Source organism: Balaenoptera acutorostrata, chromosome 19 (genome assembly GCF_949987535.1).
Source record: "Balaenoptera acutorostrata chromosome 19, mBalAcu1.1, whole genome shotgun sequence".
In the NCBI taxonomy this organism is placed as follows: domain Eukaryota; kingdom Metazoa; phylum Chordata; class Mammalia; order Artiodactyla; family Balaenopteridae; genus Balaenoptera; species Balaenoptera acutorostrata.
The window spans coordinates 62,868,093-62,891,551 of record NC_080082.1 but is presented as its reverse complement, the minus strand read 5'-3'; the positions used below and the strand labels follow the sequence as shown (position 1 = coordinate 62,891,551).

Here is a 23,459-nt window from a genome sequence, read left to right as displayed (position 1 = left end):
CCGGCGCTCAACTTTCACGGAGCACTGGGCCTCTGTCCAATCATGGCTGAAGTCAGAGTCTGGTGCCTGTCGGAGGACAAGGTGAGGAAAGAGAGATTATATGAGAGATCATAACATTAAAATAGCTACTGCTTAAGCACTTATTATATACTTATTATATAAACACATTATATAGCACTATGCATTATCATTAATAGTTAACATTTACAGAACACTTACTATTTAGAGGTCTTCTACTGAAAACTTGACATGGATTAACTCATGAATCCTCCCAACAACCCTATAAAGTAGGTAACATTATTATCCTTATTTAAGAGATGAGAAAACTGAGGCACAGTGAGGTGAAGCAACTTGCCCGAGAACATACAGCCAGGAAGCGTGACTCCTTCACGAGGCTGGGACCAGTTCCTCTTCTTTCCTCACCACAAAGCCTGACCAAGTCTCTCTGCAAGAGAGAGGGTAACTCCTCTCTCCCAATCCCTCTCTGTGAAGAAACACAAAGCCATGCATAAATTGACATGCAAAAAAGAAGCAGAAAGACATCACACAAATCATTTAGCTGCAAACCCATAGACAGGCACCAATACACAGAGATACACCAAAGCACAGATGGACACAATTGCATAGACACAAATAGAAACCCATAGAGAAACAGCTACACAAAAACATATTGAGAGTCTTCAACACACCAGTACACCACAGACACACACAGACACACATACACACACACAGAAAAATACAGAAACAGAGATGCGCATGCACAGAGAAATTTACACACACAACACCTTGCACATGTGCACACACAAACAGCATGTACACACAACGGAAACAAAAGCACAACCCCAAGACAACTGCAGAGGTGACAGAGACAGAGCCAGGCATGACCCAAGAAAGGCTGGGACTAGAATGAACCCTTCAGAGCCGTTGTCCCAGGAGCCCATCTCCCTAAACAAGACCAGAGGTCAAAACCTCACCCAGATGCAGCCTGCAGATTGTTTTCATACAGCCACAAGCTAAGACTGGTTTGTACAAGTTTAAATGGGGTTTCGCTGGGTGGTGCTGGTGCAGGGACTCCTGTGAGTTTTCATACAGGCTGTTTCTTGGTCAGGGATGTGGGGTCCAAAGGTCTGATGGGAGCCAGAGGAGTGACTCCCAAGCTCACTCCCACAGCTGCTGGCAGGAGGCCTTGGTCCCCCGCCCTGTGGGCTGGCCGTGGGGCTGCTCATGACATGTTTTCCCCCAGAGTCCGAGAGAGAGAAAATAAAAGAGCAACCGAGATGAGACCCACAGTGTCTTGTATAACCGAATCTTGGAAGTGACGTACATCACTTCTGCCATATGCTATGGGTCCCACAGATCAATCCTAGTGCAGTGTAGGAGGGCACTACACCGGGTGTTCTGTTAGTCAGGGTTCTTCAGGGAAATAGAACCAACAAGATGTGTAACATACACAGAAAAAGGTTTATTATAAGGAATCAGCTCACGTGATTATGGAGGCTGGCAAGTCCAAGATCTCTAGGCTGTGCCAGTTGACTAGGGACCCGGGAGAGTTGATATTGCAGTTCCAGGGTGAAGGCAGTCTGCTGGGGAATTATCTCTTGCCCAGGGGGGCTGGGCTTTTTCTTCTATTTTTTTGTCCTTCAACTGACTAGATGAGGCCCATCCATCACATAGGAAGCAATCTGCTTAACACAAAGTGCATCTTTTTTTTTCTTTTTTTTCTGCCACGCCACTCGGCATGCAGAAACTTAGTCTCCCAAATAGGGATCAAACCCGCACCCCCTGCAGTGGAAGCACAGAGTCTTAACCAATGGACCACCAGGGAAGTCCCCAAAGTGCATCCATTTAAACATTAATTTCTTTTAGCAACACCCTCACAGAAACACCCAGAAGAACGTTTGACCAAATATCTGGGCACAGGGACTTGGAACTAGGTAGAGGCGATGGTTGCACAACTTTGGGAATGTACTGAATGCCACTGAATTGTTCACTTAAAAATGGTCAATGGTTGGGACTTCCCTGGTGGTCCAGTGGTAAAGAATCCACCTTCCAATCCAGGGGATGCGGGTTCGATCCCTGGGCGGGGAACTAAGATCCCACATGCCACGGGGCAACTAAGCCTGCATGCCACAACTACTGAGCCCACATGCCTCAACTAGAGTGCCCACCTGCCACAAACTACAGAGCCCACACTCTCTGAAGCCTGCCGGCCACAACTAGAGAGAGAAAACCTGCACGCCACAACTAGAGAGAAGCCCACGTGCCACAAGGAAAGATCCCACGTGCCACAACTAAGACCCAACGCAGCCAAAAATAAAAATAAATAAAGTAAAAAAAAATTTTTTTTAATGTATGACTTTGAAAAAAATGGTTGCTAGTTGATTGTATGTTATGTGAATTTTACCTCAGTTAAATACAGTTACCCCTCAATATCTGAGAGAAATTCATTCCAGGACCTGCTGCGGATACCAAAATTCAAGGATGCTCAAGTCCCTTGTTTAAATGGCATAGTATTTGCACATAACCTACACGTATCCTCTCCTATACTTTAAATAATCCCTAGATTACTTATATTACCTGACACAATGTGAATGCTATGTAAATAGTTGTGAATACAATGTAAATGTTATGTAAATAGTTGCTGCCTTGGCAAATTCAAGTTTTGCTTTTTGGAACTCTGGAATTTTTTCCCCAAGTATTTTAGATCCCCACTTGGCTGTAAATAAATACCTTAGTAAACATTCTGAAGGCTAAATAAAATGTGCCTGTAGGTCTTATCCAGCCTTCTGGCCATGAGTTTGAATCCTTTTCTTTGGGCTTAAAAAAAAAAAAAGACAATTACACAGAAAAGTACATACAATAGGATTCCATTTACATGAAGTTTAAACCTAGGCAAAATGAAACAACCTTTTTTTTAAAAGAACAGAATTTTAGTTTGTAAAACTATGAAGAAGAGATAAGGAATGATTTAGTCAAAATTCAGGGTATGGCTGTTTATCTGTGAGAGTTGTGACTTAAGGTGGAGATATTAGTAAGGAAATACCAGCAGTTTCCAAGATACTAGTTCTTTTCCTTAGCCTGGGTTCTGAGATTAGTGGGTGTTTTTAATTTTAATTCTTTCAATGGGATGTTGAGTCTGCATTTAAGAGAATCAAACTCAGACTATTCATACAGTTGTATCCATAAGTCAGCACATACATGGTACACTTCACATTTAAAAATAAATGTCTGCTGAATAAAAAACCCCACACATTTGGATGTAGGGTGAAATGTTAGCAATAGGTGAATCTGAATAGAGTATGTGGGTCTTCTACACGCTACTTTGGTTCTTGCAACTTCTCTGTAAGTTTGAAATTATGTTCAAAAAAGTAAATGTAAACAACAAGGACAAAAAAGGTGGTAGATTTCAAGAAGCTTCTATTTTCCTTCACTTCAAAAAATATGAGGTGACCAGATGCAAGTTAATGGTTTGATAAATTATCCCATAGTATAATGTGATTCCAGTTATTTGTCTCAGAGGCGTCTCTATTTCCTTCTCCCACTTTTGAAGAATCCACAATACCCCAAGTGGGAAAGAGGGTGCAGAGTGAAGACCCCACTGGACAAAGAGTCATTTCCCCAAGACCAGAGGACCCCGTCCCCAGGGCAGACATCTCGGGGCTTCCCTGAGTCCACTGGGCACAAAGTGAAGTAGAAAAAAAAAATTGTTCGTGATCCCTTTTCCTAGCACTTATCTCAGTTTATAATTACACATTCATTAGTGTGATTATGTGATTAATATCTGTTTCCATCACCAGACCATCAGCCCAGCAGGGGTCCCTATATACTCTACTGTACGCCCAGCCCAAAGTGCCAAATAATAGTGACAGCAAGATTGATGGAGTTATGACCTGTGCCAGACAGTCTTCCAGGGGCTTTGCAGGGATTATTGCAGCGTTCACTCCTCACAAGGACTCTACGAGGTAAGCAATGCAATAAGCATGATGAAACAGAGAGGGTAAGCAAGTTGTTCAAGCTATGAAAGTGGGGGGCAGGGTTTCATACCAGACAGTCCGGGTCCACAGCCCACATTCTCAACCACAGTCGGACACTTCTTCTGTCCCTTGAATCAGAAGCGAATGCACATCCCCAGCTCTCCGCTCAGTATCCTTAGCATGATGCTGAGTTCAGCGCATAAAGAAATAAAGAGAATGTCCTGCCAGAGTGCCCCACTGAATCGGAGGTGGGGTGCAGCCTCAGAGAATCAAGAAAGGGTTACCCCACACCTCCTGGATGACAAATGATGTCCTCGTGGAGGAGGCTGCTTCCAACCCTGGGACAAGTCATAATTACATGATAAATGTTATAAGACTTATGTAGTATAATATCTTGTATAAATATCATGTTTTATATATATAAGTATTATATTTACATAACAGGTTATATTGTATAAATATCATGTTACATATATATTGTATTTATATAATAAGTTATATAAATATCATGGTACACATATATGTATTATATTATTTATATAATATGTTATATTGTATAAATATTATATTACATAGGTATAATCCTATGAATGCTCTATTTATATAATACAGAATATTAATATATTTTATATAAAGATTATATGTTATAATTGTATATGATTATATAACATATAGTTGTATTTATAATTAGAGAAACATGTGAATATATTAATATATTATAATATCTATAATATCAATATAATAATCTGTTTATTTTGATGTAATCATGTATTCTATATAATATTGGTATAATATTATAGAGAATTTTATATTAAAATATAGTATATTCTGTTAGAATTTTATATTATAATATAAATCTTCTATCTTATTAAATATATTAATTTTACAATGTTACATATATTAATTGAATTTATAGTAAATATTTAAAATTATATATATTTTATGTAATATATAATATATATAATTACACATATAATTTATAATTAAATATAGAAGCATTTAAGAGAATCACACTCACAATATTTGCATTCATAAGATGGCACATATTCCATATTTTAAATATTTTTAAATGTTTAAGAGACTTCGGCCTTTGAGATCAGCTTCAGCAATTCCTATCTAATTGAAGAATTCATTCGAGTTGTGATTTTTGAGGTGAAATACGTACACTGGTCTTCGTGAGAGGAGGCTGGGCCCTTGGGCTGAAGGATTTCAACCCTTGACACCAGGTCTTCATGGCCTGGTCACTGTTAGTTGTGGTTGACCAGCTTCTACCAATATTCTGTTCATAATGATACGTATATTCTCTAAGATGATGTACACTTCCTCTACAGCAAGTCCTGAGTCCTCCTCAGAATTTCCTTTCACTTCCGTATCCCTACCAACAGTCTCGTCAAGGCAATCATGGCTGTTTCTAGCATGCACCTCAAAACACCTCCAGCTTGTACCCATTCCCTAATTCCAAAGCCACTTCTGCATTTTTAGGTATTTGTTACAGCAGAACCCCACTTCCAGGGACTAACAGGTGTATCAGCTTGCTAGGGCTGCCCTAACAAAGTACCACAGACTGGGGGACTTAAACAACAGAAATGCACTGTCTCACGGTTCTGGAGGCTGGAAGTCCAAGATCACGGTGTCTGCAGGGCTGGTTCCTTCTGGGGGCTGCAAGGGAGAATCTGTTCTAGCCACCTCCCCTTGGCTTGTAGATGGTCATCTTCTCCCTGTGTCTCTCCACCTCATCTTCCCTCTGCATGTATCAGTGTCCTAATCTCTCCATATAAGGACACCAGTCCTATTGGATTAGGGCCCACCCTAATGACCTCATTTTCACTTGGTCACATCTGCAAAGACCCTATCTGCAAATGAGGTCAATTCTGAGGTCCCGGTGGTTAGGACCCCCAACATATACTTTCAGGAGGGACCCCTTCAACCCATAACAGTGTTTGTGTTCCAAACTGTTGAGTTTTCTGTCACTCTCTATGGGTTCATTGACATGTGACTTTGGGGCTGACAAGTAGCATGTAGTGGGTTTCTGGAGAGCACAAGTGACCCCTTTTCTCTACCCTGGAGTGCACAAATCACATCACAACGGACTCCAAATCAAAGTTGTTAAATTTCCAAACCTTTAATCCCAAATCAGACCACAGTGAGGTCAGACCCAGAGATTCTCTCCTCCCCTCTTCCCCTGTTTCCCTGGAGGAAGTCTCTCCCACAAGCAAATACATCCAAATCTGTGGAACAAATAGCTCCAACTCCCTCCCAAGACCCCCTGACCCCACCCCCCCTACTCCCTAGTTACCCCATCAGGTCCCCACCAGCCTTCCCTGGGGACCCTCGTTTGCAAAAATCCTCTCCCTGTCCCACTCCTAAGCAACTCAAATTCAGCCCCCGAGAAAAACATATTTACAGAGAAAAAAGATGAGGGCATGAGGGGCAGTTCTGTGCAAACAGCATGGGCCCCCAGGGCAGGGAGAACACAGTTTCTCTAGGACATGGGGCAAAAGATTCTGAGGGGCATGATGGAGAAAGGAGAAGGGTTTGGGAGTTGCTTAGAGAAAGCACAACGGTGGCCCTAGGTGGCCCTGTGCCCCCACTTGGGACAGAGGGAGCCCCAGGGCCAGGGAGGCAGGGTGAGCAGGAGAAAGAAGCCACTCCCCAGGATCAGGACCAGGCCGGCCCCCAAGCCACAGCTCAGAGACCAGGAGTATTCATAGGTCAGGGCCGGGGATGGGGGAGGCTCAGGGCTAACTCTCTGCAGCAAGGCTTGCACGGAGTGGCGGAACACCTCCAGGCTGACCAGAAGCAGCAGGCCTGTGGGGAGAGGAGAACAGATGTGGCCCTCAGGCCCCTGGGGTCCCCAATGGAGGTCTGAGCCTCTCCCCCAATATACCCCATCACATGCTTACTCAGACAAGAAACCTGGGGGACCCCCTAGTGATAGGAACAGAGTAAAGGGACAAAGTAGGTGATTACATAGTTAATCCCACTAGGGGACTGTAAGTAAAGAAAAAAAAGCATGGGAGACCCCTGTAAGTTAATGGTCACTCAAGAAAGCAGGTTCGCTTAACCACAAAACCATGCAACAGAAGCCTGAGACATGCCCCCAGACAATGAAACAACGGTGGAATAAGACCCACATCCTGCCCAGAGAGCTCAGGAAGTTAATGATTCCTAACGCTCCTCGGCGCACATTAACAACAAAAATATAAGGAAAAGTTGACATTATGCTGCAAGCTGAGACAATTCATCATATTTTAGTATATGTTACCGCCTTTTTGCTCATTTCCATTGTGCCATGACAGTCCCAGTTTGACCATGTAGGGACAAGAAAACTCTCCCGCCTGACTTGGAGGAGGAGCTGATGATGGAAGCTTGATGTGTACTCAAGAATGAGGAAGAAGGTCGTCTTCTCCCCCTCCCCGTTTTTCCTGTGATTATAAAACTGTACCCCGCTAAGTTCTCGGGGCGGCACCCTCTAGCTCACCTGCTTGTAAGGCGCACAAGCATCTTATTCTAATAAATCACTTCTTATCTATCACTTGGCCTCTCGCTGAATCCTTTCTGTGCTGAGACATAAAGAACCGGAGCTCCTCGGAGCCCCGCGAGATGCATTTCTGCAGTTTCACTCTCACCCCGTCAACAACTGCTTATTAAGCACCTACTCTATAGCAGGCACAATTTTAGAAGCTGGAGAGAAAGAAAGAACAAGACACAAATTCATAGAGACAGAAAGTAGAAAAGGTGGGTGTGGGGGTGGGGAGGAGGAATGGGGAGTTGGTGTTTAATGGGGACGGAGTTTTAATTGGGGAAGATGCAAAAGGTCTGGAGATGGATGGTGGTGACAGCTGCACAACCACGTGAATGGACTTAACGCCACAGAAGTGGACACTTACAAATGGTTCAGATGGTAAGTTTTATGTGAATGTGTCTTTCACCGCTTAAAAAAAGCACAAAGCAAACCAAGGAATCAAGAATCACAAAAGTCAAATTAAGAGTCCATTAAGACTTCAGTAAAGAGTGATGATGGAATCTAAGTTGAAACCGTAGAAGCAGAGAGCAGAACGGTGCCTGCCAGGGACTGAGTGGAGGGGAAAATGGGGAGATGCTGGTCAAAGGGCACAAACTTCCAGTTTGGAGAGGAATAAATTCTGGAGATCTAATGTGACTATAGTTGACTATAGCACTATAGTGAGTATAGCATGGTGACTATAGTTAATAATACTGTATACATAAAATTTGCTAAGAGAGTAGGTCTTAAATGTTCTCACTACAAAAAAAAAATTTACTATGTGAGGTGATGAACGTGTTAACTTGTTTGATTGTGGTGATCACCTCATCATGTATACCAAAATATATCAAAACATCAAGTTGTAGGGGACTTCCCGAGCAGTCTAGTGATTCGGACTCAGCACTTGCACTGCCATGGCCCAGGTTCAATCCCTGGTCAGGGAACTGAGATCCTGCAAGTTGTATACCTTATATACAATTGTGCGTATATATATATATATATATATATATATATACACACAATATATATATGTGTGTGTGTGTGTGTGTGTGTGTATACACACACAATTTATACTTGTCAATCATATCCCAATAAAGTTGAAAAGAAAAAAGAGTGATGGTGGATTACAAAATGAAAAGAAAATCAGTCAAGTAATGCAATTTGATTAAAGAAAAAAAAAAAAGGAACAAGACAGACAAAAGAACCGTAACCTGACAGAACCTATGTTCTACTTGGAGGAGACAAATGGTAAACAAATAAACCAAGGCTTGCAAAACTCAAATGTCTCCAAGAGACAATGAGAAAGTACAAACAAGTGAGCAGGCAGGTGCGGTGGGCGCAATGGCAAAGCGTAGCCCAAACCCAGCTTCAGCCAACTGCATGCAGCCCATCAGAAACGGCGACTCAGTAGACCAGATCTTCTGATTTTTCAAGAACAGCTAGCATTTTTTTAAATGATTATGATTTTTACGGGAATTCACCCAACCTTTAAATATTGGCTCAGAGAAATCTTTAGACACTGCCCGCCAAACAAAGCACATTTATGGGCCGTCGCTGGCCTGCGGGCGACCAGGTTGTAACTGCCAAAGTAAACACATGAGAAGACGGGATAATTTCAGACAGTGATGCACGCTAGGAAGGAGATAAAAACAGAGTGATGGGAAGGGCCGTGACATCCAGGGGTGGGGCTGGGACTTTACATGGTGTCATCAGAAAAGCCATTGGAGCTGAGACCCAAATGGACGAAAAGAAGCCAGCCACGCACAAAACAGCGATGGCTATTCTGGGCAGACGGAACGGCTGGTGCAAAGGCTTTGTGGTAGGGTGGAGTAGAGTGTGTTAGAGGGAAAGAAAGAAAAGTCAGTGCAGCGGAGCAAAGAGGATGGGGGAGGGGAGGGTGGTGGGCAGTGGAAGCACAGAGGCGGGCAGAGTAAGATCATGTAGGACCCTCCAACGGTCACGCATGGCTCATGCATCCTGGCTGCCTCCCCTCTCAGACCCCACAGTCTGACTTCAACCTTGATCTCTGACCTTCCTTCCTCCCTACACTCCCAGTTCCCCCATGGTTTTGTTTTTGTTTTGTTTTTTAACTTTTTTAAAACAATTAATTTATTTTATTTTATTTATTTTTTATTTTTGGCTGCGTTGGGTCTTCGTTGTTGCGCGCGGGCTTTCTCTAGTTGCGGCGAGCGGGGCCTACTCTGCGTTGCGGTGCGCGGGCTTCTCATTGCGGTGGCTTCTCTTGTTGCGGAGCACAGGCTCTAGGCGTGCGGGCTTCAGTAGTTGTGGCACTCGGGCTTCAGTAGTTGTGGCTTGCAGGCTCAGTAGTTGTGGCGCACAGGCTTCGTTACTCTGAGGCATGTGGGATCTTCCCGGACCAGGGATCGAACCTGTGTCCCCTGCATTGGCAGGCGGATTCTTAACCACTGTGCCACCGGGGAAGCCCTCCCCCATGGTTTTAAGTCAGGGGCCTGGAGAATACAGCCTGGAGTCTGCGTAACGTGGCTCAGTGGTCCCTTTGTGATCCCTTCTTGACCTCATGCAGGTCAGCATCAGGGCACTGGAGGTGCAAAAGCATCCGGACGAGGGAGAGACACCATCGAGTCCCCTTCATTCCACTGCTAATTCATGCATTCTCTCATTCAGTCAACAGATCTTAATTGAACTCTCATTATAAAATATATATAAAATACAAGAACAAAACTAGGGATTTCCCTGGCGGTCCAGTGGTTAAGACTCCGTGCTCCCAATGCAGGGGGCACGGGTTCAATCCCTGATCGGGGAACTAAGATCCTGTATGTCACACAGCGCGGCCCAGGAAAAAAAAAAAACCTAATGAAGGGGCTGTCCTCCTGGAAATTCACCCCCAAAGGGGAGATGGACAAAAATCAGGTAAATGTATCGATGTGGGTTGAACTGCATACCCCCAAAAGTTCACACATTGGGGTCCTGATCCCCAGTGCCTTGGAATTGACTATATTTGGAGTTAGGGCCTTTAAAGAGGTAATTCACTTAAAATGAGGTCATTAGGGTGGGCCCTGATCCAGTATGTCTGGTGCCCTTATAAGAAGAGATGAGGACACAGGCAAGCATGGGGAAGGATCATGTGAGGACAGTGGGAGAAGACAGCCCTCTACACGCCAAGGAGATTGGCCTCAGAAGGAACCGAACCTGCTGATGACATGTTGACCTCGGACTTCCAGCCCCCAGAACTGTGAGAAAATACATTTCTGGTGTTTAAGGCACGTAGTCTGTGGTACTTTGTTATGGCAGCCCTAGCAAACAAAGGCATACATAAATGCATAATTTCAGGTAGTGATCAATTCTACGAAGAAAAATAAGGCAAGGTAGGGACACAGCAGGGAAGAGGTCTACCGTAGACAAGGTGGCCAACAATGGTCTTTCTGAGGAGGTGACGTATGATCAGCGACTGAAATGATCTGCAGAAATGAGACATGGGAAGCGCTGGCGGAAGAGCATTCCAGGCTGAGGCGACAGCAGTGCAAAACGCTCTGAGGAGGGAATGAACTTGGAGGGTCCGAGAACAGCAAAGAGGTTAACATGGACAGAACAGAGAGAACAAATGGTAAGAGGTGAAGTCTCACGTAGCCAGGAGCCAGGCCACATAAGACCTCAGAGCCACGTTATTCTAGTGGTAGAAATTCATCCGTGGCTTTCGATCTAGGTAGGAACCGCAATATGACTTATGGTTTTAAAATGTCACTAACTCCAACACAAGAGGCAGGTAGGATTTGACCGTGGGCTGTAGTTTGTGGAGCCCTGGCCTTGACACACTAGCTTTGCAAACAAGAATCTAACCAAATGCTCCCACATCTCACCTCTTCCACTAGACCTTATGAATGGGTATTATTATTATTATCCCCACTTTACAGATGGGAAAATCGAAGCCTAGAAAAGGGGCACGTGGGTTTGAGCCCAGCCAGGTCTACTCCAAGACTCTTCTCTTAGGCAGATCACTTTACCTTCTCCCTGATCGAACCTGACTTCCCTCGAATGACCTAGAAGGGCCCACGTGACTTGGCCCCTGCCTGTTTCTTCAGCCTCCTCTCAGGCTGCCCTTCCCATCCTACAGCAGTATGGAGTAGGACTTTTTTCAGGACTTTATTTTTGTTTTATTTTATTTTTATGTTTTGGCTGTACCGCGTGGCATGCGGGATCTTAGTGCCCCAGACCAGGGATCAAACCCGAGCCTCCTGCAGCGGAAGCACGGCATCCTAACCACCAGAGCGCCAGGGAAGTCCCATTCAGGACTTTAAATGCACCCAAGTTGTTCAAGCCTGGAGACCTTCGTGCTGCTTGGAATAACTGTCTGCTTACCCCTCCCTGAGCCCGCCGTACACATCCTCATTCTCTACATCCTTACTTGAATTACACTTCTTCTGAGAAGGCTTCCCTGACCACCACCAGTCAAGTCTCTGTTGGGTCTCCCTGTTATACATTTTCATTAGACTCTTTACTTTTCATTTATAGCATTTACCACAAGTGGTAATTGTTAACATATATTAATTTATATGAGTATTATTGATTTGCCTAGTTTCTATCTCCTCCCTGGGTTGGAATTTGGGACTCCAACCCAAATCTTTTGATTCCCTGTTGATTTCCTGGTTTGTCTTTTAAATTATTTATTTATTTATTTAGTTAGTTAGTTTTGGCTGTGTTGGGTCTTCGTTTCTGTGCGAGGGCTTTCTCTAGTTGCGGCGAGTGGGGGCCACTCCTCATCGCGGTGCGCGGGCCTCTCACTATCGCGGCCTCTCTTGTTGCGGAGCACAGGCTCCAGACGCGCAGGCTCAGTAGTTGTGGCTCACGGGCCTAGTTGCTCCGCGGCATGTGGGATCTTCCCAGACCAGGGCTCGAACCCGTGTCCCCTGCACTGGCAGGCGGATTCTCAACCACTGCGCCACCAGGGAAGCCCCGTCACTCATTTTGATATGATGTCACCCCAGGTAGGAAGGCTGGTGGGAGAGGGGGCAGGGGGACGTTACTGACAGAGGGCCGTGCTCCATGGAACCTGCCACAAACCTACGAGTGCTGTCATGGAAGCAGCACACAGGCAAGGGCGCCGTGGGTGGATTTTTAAGTGAAAAAGCAGAAAAAGTGGCCTCTCAGTTATTTTTCTTGGTGGGAAAGAAAACAATGATATGTACACTCAAAAAAAAAAAACTGGGAGAAATAATAACAAGAGTGTGCATTTGTCTAGCTCTTTTTCTTTTTCTTTTTTGTCTGAGTATCGTTTTCTTTACTCACTCTGTTGTCCAGTTCGGTTTCAGACTCAGAGAGCGACCCAACCTCACTCTCACTCACGTTCTGCCCCTGGACCTTCAGTATTGGTTCTCTTCTCCAGGACCTCAGAGAGTTCAGACAACATGGTCTCTTACAAGCCCTGTTAGAACAATGGTGTCAACTTTATTATTCAAACTGGGCATCTTTTATTTGAGTTATTCAGATTTTGAATAATTTGATTTAAACGAACCATTAATCACTAACTCTTTAAAAAAAATTTTTTTTTTAAGAAATTCACGTTCTTTATTTATTTATTTATTTATGACTATTTATTTATTTATTTATGACTGTGTTGGGTCTTCGTTTCTGTGCGAGGGCTTTCTCTAGTTGCGGCAAGTGGGGGCCACTCTTCATCGCGGTGCGCGGGCCTCTCACTATCGCGGCCTCTCTTGTTGCGGAGCACAGGCTCCAGACGCGCAGTTTCAGTAGTTGTGGTTCACGGGCCCAGTTGCTCCGCGGCATGTGGGATCTTCCCGGACCAGGGCTCGAACCCGTGTCCCCTGCATTGGCAGGCAGATTCTCAACCACTGCACCACCAGGGAAGCCCTGGTTTGTCTTTTAAACCAGTATCCTCGTCACGCTCCATGCTCCAGACTCACTGGCTTTCTTTCAGGACTCGAAATTCACCGAACTCTTTCTAGCTTGGTTATCCATACTTTGATGTTTTAAGCGTCATCTCCTCAGAGAGGCCTTCTCTAACTCGGCTTTAAATGAAGTGCCCTCATTATGCATTCTCACAGAACTCTACTTTTCCTTCGTAGCACTTACTGCAGTTTGTAACTGTGGGATGCTTTGTATCATTTCTCTGTCCTTAACCAGATGATAATCTCGTTAAGGGCAGACACCTTTCTAATGAATAAATGAAAGACAGGGAATGACTGAATTTCCCCCTTTATTTAGGAAGCTCTCTAAGGCACAAAACAATAATAAGAATGTGATTACTAATCATTTCTATTCGAGTGTGCTCTTGAACACTCATATCTCCCTGTCTCCTTTATTTTTGTTTTTGTTTTGGCCGCGCAGAGCTTGTAGGATCTCAGTTCCCCAGCCAGGGATTGAACCCATGCCCTCTGCATTGAACCCAGGCACTCTGCAGTGAAAGCGCAGAGTCCTAACCACTGCACCACCAGGGAATTCCCTCCCTTGACTCATCTTGCACCAAGCCTCTACTGCATTTGCTAACTAAGGCTACCATGTACATTTGCGCAAACTTTGCCCCGCTCTATGCTCTGTTCTTCATTCTGTTCACTCATCTTCTTTTAAACTTGCCAAGTCTTTTACAGACTACATATGTGCTATCCCATCACCACTATTACCACATCAAGGGCATCACCATCATCACCATCATCACCTCCACCACAACAAACATCACCAACATTGCCACCACTACTGTCAACTCCATATTCTGACTGGATAATTTCTGTTCCTCCTTCGATTATCAGCTTAAATATCACTTTCTCAGGAAGTTTCTCTGACAAGCCCCCCTACCCCAGTGTGTACCCCTTATATGCTTTATCATAACTCTCATCACAATTATAGTTGGATTATTATATGTGTAATTATTGGTTACTGTCTATCTCTGTCAGAATCTAGGCTCTATGAGGGCAGACACAGTGTCTGTCTTATTAATCTTATAGCTCCAGCCCTTAGCTCAGTGCCTGGAACATAGTAGGTGCTCAGTAGACACACGAAAGATAAATAAATGAAGCTTATATAGTTAACGACTTATCTATCCACCTTAGAAAACATTTGATCCAATGAGGGCTACATTTCGCAAGATGCAGAATTGTTTTGGACCCCCAACTCCAAAAATGCAACAGTTCTTGCAGACTCCAGGTCCAAATCTAAAAGAGTGTTTGGAGAACCTTCAACTCCCAGCCAACAAAAGCGCTTGGACCATCCTCACATTTGAGCCTACTATAGCCCTTGTGCTTCCCAGCAGGCAATGGTGCTTAGAGACCTTCCTCAACCTGACAGCATACAACAGTGCATGGGGACCTCCCTCAACGTCCCAGCTTGCAACAGTGCTTGGGGACCCTAGATTCCAATCTAAATAAGTCTTTGGAGACTCCCCAATTCCCAGTCAACAACAGAACTTAGAACTCTCCCATCTTTGAGACTTCTATAGCCTTTGAGCTTCCGCCAATTCCCAGCACACAACAGGGCTTAGAGACCCAACCTCCCAGCCTACAACGGGGCTTGGAGACCTCCCTCGACCTCCCAGCATGCAACAGTGCTTGGAAACCCAACTTCCCATCATGCAACAGTGCTTGGAGACCTGACCTCCCAACATGCAATGGTGTTTGGAGACCCGACCTCCCAGCATGCAATGTCCTCAGTCTGCAGGCTCTGAACCCTCACCTGAGAGGCCAAAGCAGATGGCTCCAACCCGGAGCAGGAACTCTGCACCTTTGCTGAGCACCATGATGATACAGAGGCACCCCAGGGCCATGACTGCCAGGCCTAGCACTGCTATCACCGCAGCTGCCAGATTTACCTCTGTGAGGAGGGGAAGGGGAAGTAGAGAATACAGGATGTAGGGAGTAGAGAGAACTCCCATAGAGGGACCCAGAAGATCCAGGACTAGAGAAGAATTTTCAAGTAGAAGATCATCCAGTCCAATGTTTTACTTATACTGTTGAAGGAAGAACTAAGACTCAGAAAGGGTCAGTTAATTGCTTATGGTCACAGAGCAAAGAAAGGACAGAGCCAGGATTAGAAGGAGATGGGAACTACCAAGTATTACTTATGATCTGGTCACCATTTGTTTACCGGTGAGGAAACTGAGGCAGTGGGGTGTGTGGGAGACAACAGAGAAGGTGGTACGTTACAGTGGAATGATCCAAGTCAGAACTCTCCCCAGGTACTTTCTAGCTGGAAGATTCTGGTAAAGTCACTGAACCGCTCTGAACCCCAGTTTCCTCCTCTGGAAAATGAAGATCAAAATCTCTACTTGACTGCTGTGAGGATTAGAAATCACATATGTAATGCAGCCAGTGCACCACCTGGCACACAGCACTTGTTCCATATGTGTGCCCTGTGATTATTTTGCTATCCTAGGGGAGCACAGCGATTTGCCCAAGCTCACTTAGCACCAAGATAAAAAAGACAGGAGTGGAGAGGGTAAGTAGGTCCTCCATAAAGAGTCCTCCACTGTTTATGGAGGACCTACTATGTGCCAGGCACCATACTGCATGTCTTAGCTGCATCATTTCATTAAATCTTTACAAAGACCAGATAAGGTTCATGACATACCACAATTCTTTTACTAGTGGGGATATTGACATACTGACCGCAATTCCTTTACTGGTGGGGATATTGAAATACTGGGGTGATGGAGAGACTGTGGTTAGAGTAGAAGAAAGGGTAAAGTCTAAAAAGTTTTATTGTCCAGTATGGTAGACACTAGCCACGGAGGGTCTCTTAATTTTAAATGGATTTAAATTGAACAAAATTTAAAACTCAGTGTCTTAGTTGCACCGGCCACACGTGGCCAGTAGCTACCCTATCGGTCAGTGCAGATACAGAACATTTCCATTCTCATGGAATATTTTATTGAAGAGCACTGCTTTAGAGTTGGAATTATTTGGGTTTGAATCCTGCCTCTGCCTCTGCCACTTCCTGGGAAAATAAATTAAACCATTTATGGACTTGTGTTTTCTCATCTGGAAGATTAAGATAAAGCCCCTGCCCTGCAGGGTCATGGCAAGCACTGGAACTCTTATAAATGAAACACCCAGCGCTGTGTTTAGCATGTGGGAGATGCACACTTGTGAGATGCTAACGTACTATCCACAGAGAGGGGCTGGGACTTGCCCCAAGTGACACGGCATGCGGCAAAAGCAGAGCTGAGGCAGGAATGTTGGACACAGGGCTCTGGAGAACCACCTGTCTCCAAAGATGAGACCTCCCCAGGATTTAGGAGCTTGTGCCCATTCTGCGGCAAAGCAGAGAAGAAGACAATGCTCTCAAGAACCCCTCTGGGATTAACGGATACAAACTACTATGCATAAAATAGATAAGCAACAAGGACTTACTGTATAGCACAGGGAATTATAATCAATACCTTTTAATAAACCATAATGGAATATAATCTGAAAAAAATAACTGAATCACTTTGCTGTATACCTGAAATGAACACAATATTGGAAATCAACTATACTTCAGTTTACAGAAAAGAAATCCTTTAGCGTGGTCAGCATATCCCCTCCACCAGGCGAAAAGTTCTTACCTTTCTTTGTGGTTCTCTGGAAGATGTGAGCATCCTCTCCCGTGGTGAAGAATTTAAAATAAGTGCAGTTTGCTTCTGTGGCAGCAGGAGAGAGAAAAAGAGAGGTAATGACATGGTAATGACAAGCTCAGGGCTGGACATTTAACATAGCTCACAATAACCTAGAAATATGAAATTAGCATCCCTGATAGACCGAGAGAAATCATGCTCAAAGAAGTAAAACCACCTACTATCACAGGAGCTGGGATTCCAATCCAGAACTTTGAGGTCCAGATCTGTGGCCTTGAGTGGGCTATTGACTTCTCTGAGCTTCTAATTCTTCCCGTATAAAGTGAGTTAATAGTCTCTTTCCTGGCTCTGTCATATGAGTTTGTTTAGGGTCCAGTGAGATTAGAAATGGATAATCACTTTATTCAACAAAGCACCCCAAGATCCAGGCAGAAGGCTAACAGACTCAGAAGAGATTCTTATCTCAGAAAGGATTCATGTCTAGACTACACAAAGAATTCTTGCAGATCAGCAAGAAAAGAGAGATAACCCAATTGAAAAATGGGCAAAGGATATGAATAGTCAATTCATAGAAGAGGAAGCGTGGATTACTCACAAGTACATGAAGAGATTCTCCACCTCACCAGGGATCACAGAAATGCAACTTAAATCAGCAGGGAGATGGCACTTTAGATCCGTTAGATTGGCAAATATTAAAAGGATAATATCAAGCATTGGAAGGATAAGAGGAAACAGCTGGGGGTGTAAATGGGTACTAGTCTTTTTGGAAAGCACTCTGACATACTTTATGAAGTGAAGTATGTTTATCCCTATAACCCAACAGTTTCACTTCTGGGTATACATTCAGAAAAAAACCACGTGCAGGAACATATATGGGTTGCATGATGTTCATTGCAACACTGTTTATAATAATAGGGAGTTGGGGACACTTCCCTGGTGGTCTAGTGGTTAGGACTCTGCGCTTCCACTGCAGTGGGCTTGGGCTCGATCCCCGGTCCGGGAACTAAGAGCCCAAATGCCACACGGCGCAGCCAAAAATAAATAAATAAATAAACAGGGAGTTGGAATCAACCTAGGTGCCCATCTCTATTGGAATAGACAAGTAAATGTGATGGATGCTTCCTGGGCAAGTCTCTGCAGCACATAGTAGCCATGAACTAGACTAACAGAAAGCAGCACAGAGAGATTTGAGAAACAGTGTTGAGCAAAAAAATCAAAAATAGGAAAAAATCTATAGCACGATATCATTTATGGAAATTAAAATACATACATATATAAAAAACTACTATATTTTCTAAGTTAAAATACATATTCATGGATGCATATCAAATGCATTAAAGAGATGAGTTAGGAAAGAATGAAAAAAAAGAATAAGAATGTAAAATAAAGCACAAGAAGGATCTTGCAAAGGCTGGTAATGATTTTGTGGCATAAACTGAAAAGTATGATTCATCCAAATTTGTGTACTTGAAGTTCAAGAAATGCCACACTAAAAAAAGGCGCTTTCTAAATTGCATTTTAAAGCCAGAACTTCCCACAGAATTCACCTACTCCAACTTTCTCATTCCACAGATGGGGAAACTGAGGAGAGAACAGAGGGAAAGGGAGGAGAGAGGTCGAGAATAAGAGGGGTATAAGAAATAGGAGACAGGTCAGGTGGTCTGGGGAAGTGGAAAGGAACTTTCCAAATTGAAGGGGGATGCTGAGGGACAAGAGATAAACTCCAGAGTCAGGTGAGGTGGTGCGGGACACTCCACCTGGTACTCTCAAGGAAAGAAAAGGGCATGAGATGTCCTGGCAGGAGCAGTGGGAAATGTGAGTCCTTATCCTGCAGCAGCAAAAAGTAAAGGATGCTTCGTGCAGCAGAGCAAACGGTGAGGATGCAACCTGTCACAAGTCGGTGGGGGGAAAGCGGTCTTCCTCTACAAGGGAAATGGGAAGTCTCAACTAGAGAATAAGAAGGTGTGGTACATCTTTCTGAGAGAGTATGGGGTGTCTGGCATCCCATTTTGGCTACTAATGATTTAGGGCATCTTGTCTCTGACCCCAGAGGATATGGCATATCCCATTTGGAAAAGAGTAGGATATGGGTCACCCCCCTTTGGGATGTCCTTTGATGGGCCATGGGATGTGTGGGATATTTCTGAAATCTTGAAATTTGTGAGATGTCCTCTGAAGGGTCAGGATTGTGGGATGATGGTGATGGTCCTTTAAGGAGACTGAAGCTCTTTCTGACCATTAGGGAGACATCAACGGATGTGAGGGACCCCATATTATGCAGTTAGGTGGGGCAGGACAGCCCCCCCAGTGCAGTGAGGACCTTTGGGACATATTTATGGACTAGTGAGATGCAATATAGTGTCGTTGTTAAGAACAGAGATGACCAGGAACCCTCCTACACTGTTGGTGGGAATGTAAATTGGTACAGCCACTACGGAGAACAGTATGGAGGTTCCTTAAAAAACTAAAAATAGAGCTCCCACATGACCCAGTAATCCCACTCCTGGGCATATATCCAGAGAAAACCATAATTCAAAAAGATACATGCACCCCAATGTTCGTTGCAGCACTGTTTACAATCGTCAAGACATGGAAGCAACCTAAATGTCTGTCAACAGAGGAATGGATAAAGAAGATATGGTACATATATACAATGGAATATTACTCAGCCATAAAAAAGAACAAAATAATGCCATCTGCAGCAACATGGATGGACCTAGAGACTGTCATACTGAGTGAAATAAGTCAAACACAGAAAGACAAATATCATATGATATAGCTTATATGTGGAATCTAAAAAAAGGGTACAAATGAACTTATTTACAAAACAGAAGTAGAGTCACAGATGTAGAAAACAAACTTATGGTAACCAGGGGATAAGGGGGGTAGGGATAAACTGGGATATACACACTACTATATATAAGATAAATAACTAATAAGAACCTACTGTATAGCACAGGGACCTCTACTCAATATTCTGTAATGGCCTATATGGGAAAAGAATCTAAAAGAAGAGTGGATATATGTATATGTATAACTGATTCACTTTGCTGTACAGCAGAAACTAACACAACATTGTAAATCAACTATACTCCAATACATTTCTTTAAATTTTTTAAAATTAAAAAAAAAAAAGAAGAAAGAACAGAGATGACCAGGGTTCAAACCCCATATGACTAGCCTGGGTGCATAGACTGAGACATTTATATTTCTCGCTCCTCATTTTGGGGATGATAATAGGGTTGCTATGAGGATTGATGAGTTCATGCAAGTGAAATACTTAGAACAGAGCCGGGCACTACATTAGCACCTAACATTTTTTATTACCAGAGCATCCTATTTCTCAAAAATTTGGGAACTTCCTGCTTGAGGCTCTGAGGGGTGAGAATTAGCCCGTCTGCACGCTGAGTGGGTGGTACCTCAGATAACAAGGGTGCTTGGCATCCCACTTTGCTATCAAGGGCTTGCAACATCCTAATTTGGACCCTAGGGATGTCAGAGATCACATCTGGAAAAGTGAAGAAGGAGGGAAATCCCATCTGGAGCCCAGAGGGATAGGAGATCTTCTTTGAGGGGTACTGAGATTATAGGACATCCTTTGGAGAGGAAAGAGTGTTGTAGATGCCATACGGGTGATCAAGCATGCAACATCCTAAATGGGCTCTGAGGGGTGTCAGATAGTTTCCTTGGGTCAGTAGAGGCGAAGTGAGATCCCATTCCCGTTCCCTAGGGGTATAGGATGTCCCTCTGGTATAAGTTTAGGGCATGGCATGGCCTGTCTGGGAGAGTGAGAGGTATGGGATAGCTCTCTGGCATGGGTAGGGGTGAAACAGCCACTCTGTAGGGAAGTGAGGGGTGTCGAGGTGCCTGGAAGAGAAAATGAGAAGGGCTGGAGTGTCCAGTCGGGGAATTTGAGGTGGAATGCGTAGGAAACGAAGAAGATTTTCCAGGAAGCACAAGGTCTGCCCTGGGATGTTGGGAGGTGTTTGGTGAGAGCTGTTTGGTGGAATTGGTAGGAGGGAACAGCATAGACTGTACTTTGGGGTGGGCATCAAGGTGGTCTTTCTCCCCAGGGCCCACAGGATGGGGGTGCAGACTGTCTCCAGGGTGGGAAGAGCAAGCTGACACCAGGAACCCAGAGTCTTCCTCTAAGGGTGCAGGCTGTCTCAGGGGCGCGAGCGTTTCTGGGAGACACAGGCTGTCTGAGGGCACCAGCTGTGTCTGGAGTCATCGGCTGGGTCCGGGGACACAGGCTGTGTGCAGAGGCACAAGGCTTCTCTAGGAACACGGGCTTGCTGGGGGTACAGGCTGCTCTGGGGACACAGAAATGTCTGGGATCACACGCTGTGCTGGGAGCATAGGAGCTCTGGAGGTCATAGGACAAGGGCACCGGCTGCTCTGGAGGTACAGGCTGGTCTAGGACAGACAGGTTTGGGGGAACAGGCTGCTCTGGGGGCAGAGGCTGGTCTAGAGCTACAGACTGGCCTGGGGGTGCAGGCTAGTTTGGGGGTACAGACTCCCTCTCTGCACAGTTCGTGCCTGGGGCAGAGGCTGTCCCCGGAGCACAGGTTGATGTGGGTAGGGGCGCATTCTGAGGGTGCAACCTCTCTCTCCTCGGGGCTCAGGCACGGGTTCCTCAGACACGGGATACAAGCCGTGCGCGGGGGCGGCGGCCGCTCACCTCCGGGCAGCTCCGCTGGGCCGCAGGTGTCTCTGCCCGCGGGCACGTCCGCCTGCCACAGTCGCTTGGTGCACATCTTCCAGAGCCCCAGGTGGGCGGCATCACAGACGGCACTGCCGTTGTCCCTGTAGGTGTTGAGTTCCACCCAGAACTCGGTGCCCACGGCCAGCACTGCCAGCGTGGCACCCACGGAGGTCAGCAGCAGCGCCAGCTTGATCTTCCCCTCGTGCTCCGGGGTCATGCTGGCCTTGCGCGCCCCGTGAGCTCGCCGCCGGCCCACGGCCCCCAGCCGGCGGTCCTCCTCGTGCATGAAGAAGTTGGGCCACATCATCATCCTCGTCGCGGGCGATAGGGCCCAGGGGCAAAGGAGGCAGAGCTGAGGCGGTCTCCTGAGGGCTGGGAGTGGGGAGGGAAGCGCCTGGGGTCTTGAAGCGGGTGAGGGGCTCAGTTTCCACTGGTCTGTGAAATGGGAAGATCTGAATCCTCCCTGGAACCTCAAACGAGGAAGTCGAGGTCACTTCTGGGACCTAGATCCTCTGCTGGGAACCCTCTGGGGTTCAGAGAAGAGCCTGGGGTACCCACAGAAGCTCAGCAAAGAAGATGAGACTAGAGATAAAGCTAGGTGCCCCCAGCCTCACGGCTAGAGCCTGGGTACCCAGGAGGGGGGCCTGAGAGCTCCAGAAGCAGGAGAACTGAGTGTCAGCTGAAGCTCTGAGGGGCTGCTCTGGGGTCCCCACTGGAGGGAATCACCAAGGGAAGCTGTCTTTCCTTGCGGGGGCGGGGGGTGGGAATCCGAGCTTCCCACTAGGGCTCAGAGTTTGGGGTACACAGGAAGGGGAGCTGAGGTCCTCTCTGTGTTTGAGAGGAGATGCTTCCTGGCTTCTTTGGGCTCAGAGTCTGGGGAAGGAGAAGTTGGGTCCCCTCTGGGGTTCAGAAGAGGAAAACTGGGGTGCAGGGAGTTCAGAAGGGGAGGTCAGAATTACTTCAGAGTCTCAGAGAGGCAGTAGGATTCCCCCAACTTTCACAGGGGGGACCAGCAGAGTCCTGGCTGGGGTTCAGAGACAGGAGGCTGGGGACCTGCTGGAATTCAGGAAGAGGGGAGTGGGGGGGTCTCCCTGGCCATTCAGAGAACAGACCAGAGAAGGTCTGCCCTAGGGGCTGAGAGAAAGGGGCTGAGGGGCACCCCCAAGGCTCAGGAGGGGGACCTGGGGTCCCTGCTGGGGCTCAGATGAAGGGGCTGTGGTCCGCACAGCGGCTCAGGAAATGGGGACCAGGTCCCCGCACGCGGTTCAAAGGACAACTGGGACCCGGAAGGGACTTGGTGTCCCTTTGGGATCACTCGGCTGCCCCTCCCCCGGGCTCCCAGGGCCGGCCGGGTCGGGACGGCTCCAGGCTCAGCTCCAGGCCAGGCGCCTCCCTCAGGCCTCCCACCCCCGTCTCCTGGGTAGGGACCCCTCTCGCTCTCCTGCCTCTGCGCGGCGCCAACCCCAGCTCCGCGATGCCTCCGAACCGTCGGTTCTGCACGCCACTGCTCGCTCCGCCCGCCGGCCCGGCAGCTCCGCTCACTCCCAGCCTCGCCCCCATCCGCCCACCCCCTTCACCATCGCCGGCTATTTCGGGCTTGACCCGTAAATAACACCCGCACCTGTTGCCGGCGCCTGTTGCCATAGGGATCCCGGGTATTTTAAGGAGACGAGGGGCGGGGAGAAGGACGGCTGCCCGGGGAGGAGGGGCTGGGGGCCAGGTCCCGACCCGCTG

At 46.2% G+C, this 23,459-nt stretch overlaps 1 protein-coding gene and 1 long non-coding RNA gene across 3 annotated transcripts; both read right to left on the bottom strand.

Annotated features, from left to right (window-relative positions):
- Positions 1-236: 236 nt before the first annotated feature.
- LOC103016804 (uncharacterized) lies at positions 237-3,949 on the bottom strand. The gene is made up of 4 exons (XR_450929.2): positions 3,891-3,949; positions 2,731-2,817; positions 1,485-1,682; positions 237-484 (listed from the first exon to the last, which is right to left on the bottom strand). It is a non-coding gene; the product is annotated as an uncharacterized LOC103016804 (long non-coding RNA).
- A 2,122-nt stretch (positions 3,950-6,071) lies between these two features.
- Positions 6,072-23,257, bottom strand: CACNG6 (calcium voltage-gated channel auxiliary subunit gamma 6). Of its 2 annotated transcripts, XM_007181399.2 has the most exons (5): positions 23,171-23,240; positions 21,702-22,097; positions 17,012-17,086; positions 15,142-15,279; positions 6,072-6,782 (listed from the first exon to the last, which is right to left on the bottom strand). In XM_007181399.2, exons 2-5 carry the CDS (start codon positions 22,033-22,035, stop codon positions 6,544-6,546), a joined length of 786 nt encoding a protein of 261 aa, XP_007181461.2. In that variant the 5' UTR covers positions 22,036-22,097; positions 23,171-23,240; the 3' UTR covers positions 6,072-6,543. The 2 variants fall into 2 exon arrangements, with proteins under 2 accessions (XP_007181461.2, XP_028022085.2); XM_028166284.2 differs by having other exon boundaries at positions 21,702-23,257.
- Between the last annotated feature and the right edge of the window lie 202 nt (positions 23,258-23,459).

Bases quoted from the DNA above. Each gene is read 5' to 3' on its own strand.
- CACNG6 (XM_028166284.2), bottom strand. From the start codon at position 22,035: ATGATGATGTGGCCCAACTTCTTCATGCACGAGGAGGACCGCCGGCTG. The intron at 17,087-21,701 runs GTGAGCGGCCGC...CTGCTGCCACAG, and splicing joins CCCAGCGGAGCTGCCCGGAG to AAGCAAACTGCACTTATTTT. The intron at 15,280-17,011 runs GTAAGAACTTTT...CCCTCCTCACAG, and splicing joins CCAGAGAACCACAAAGAAAG to AGGTAAATCTGGCAGCTGCG.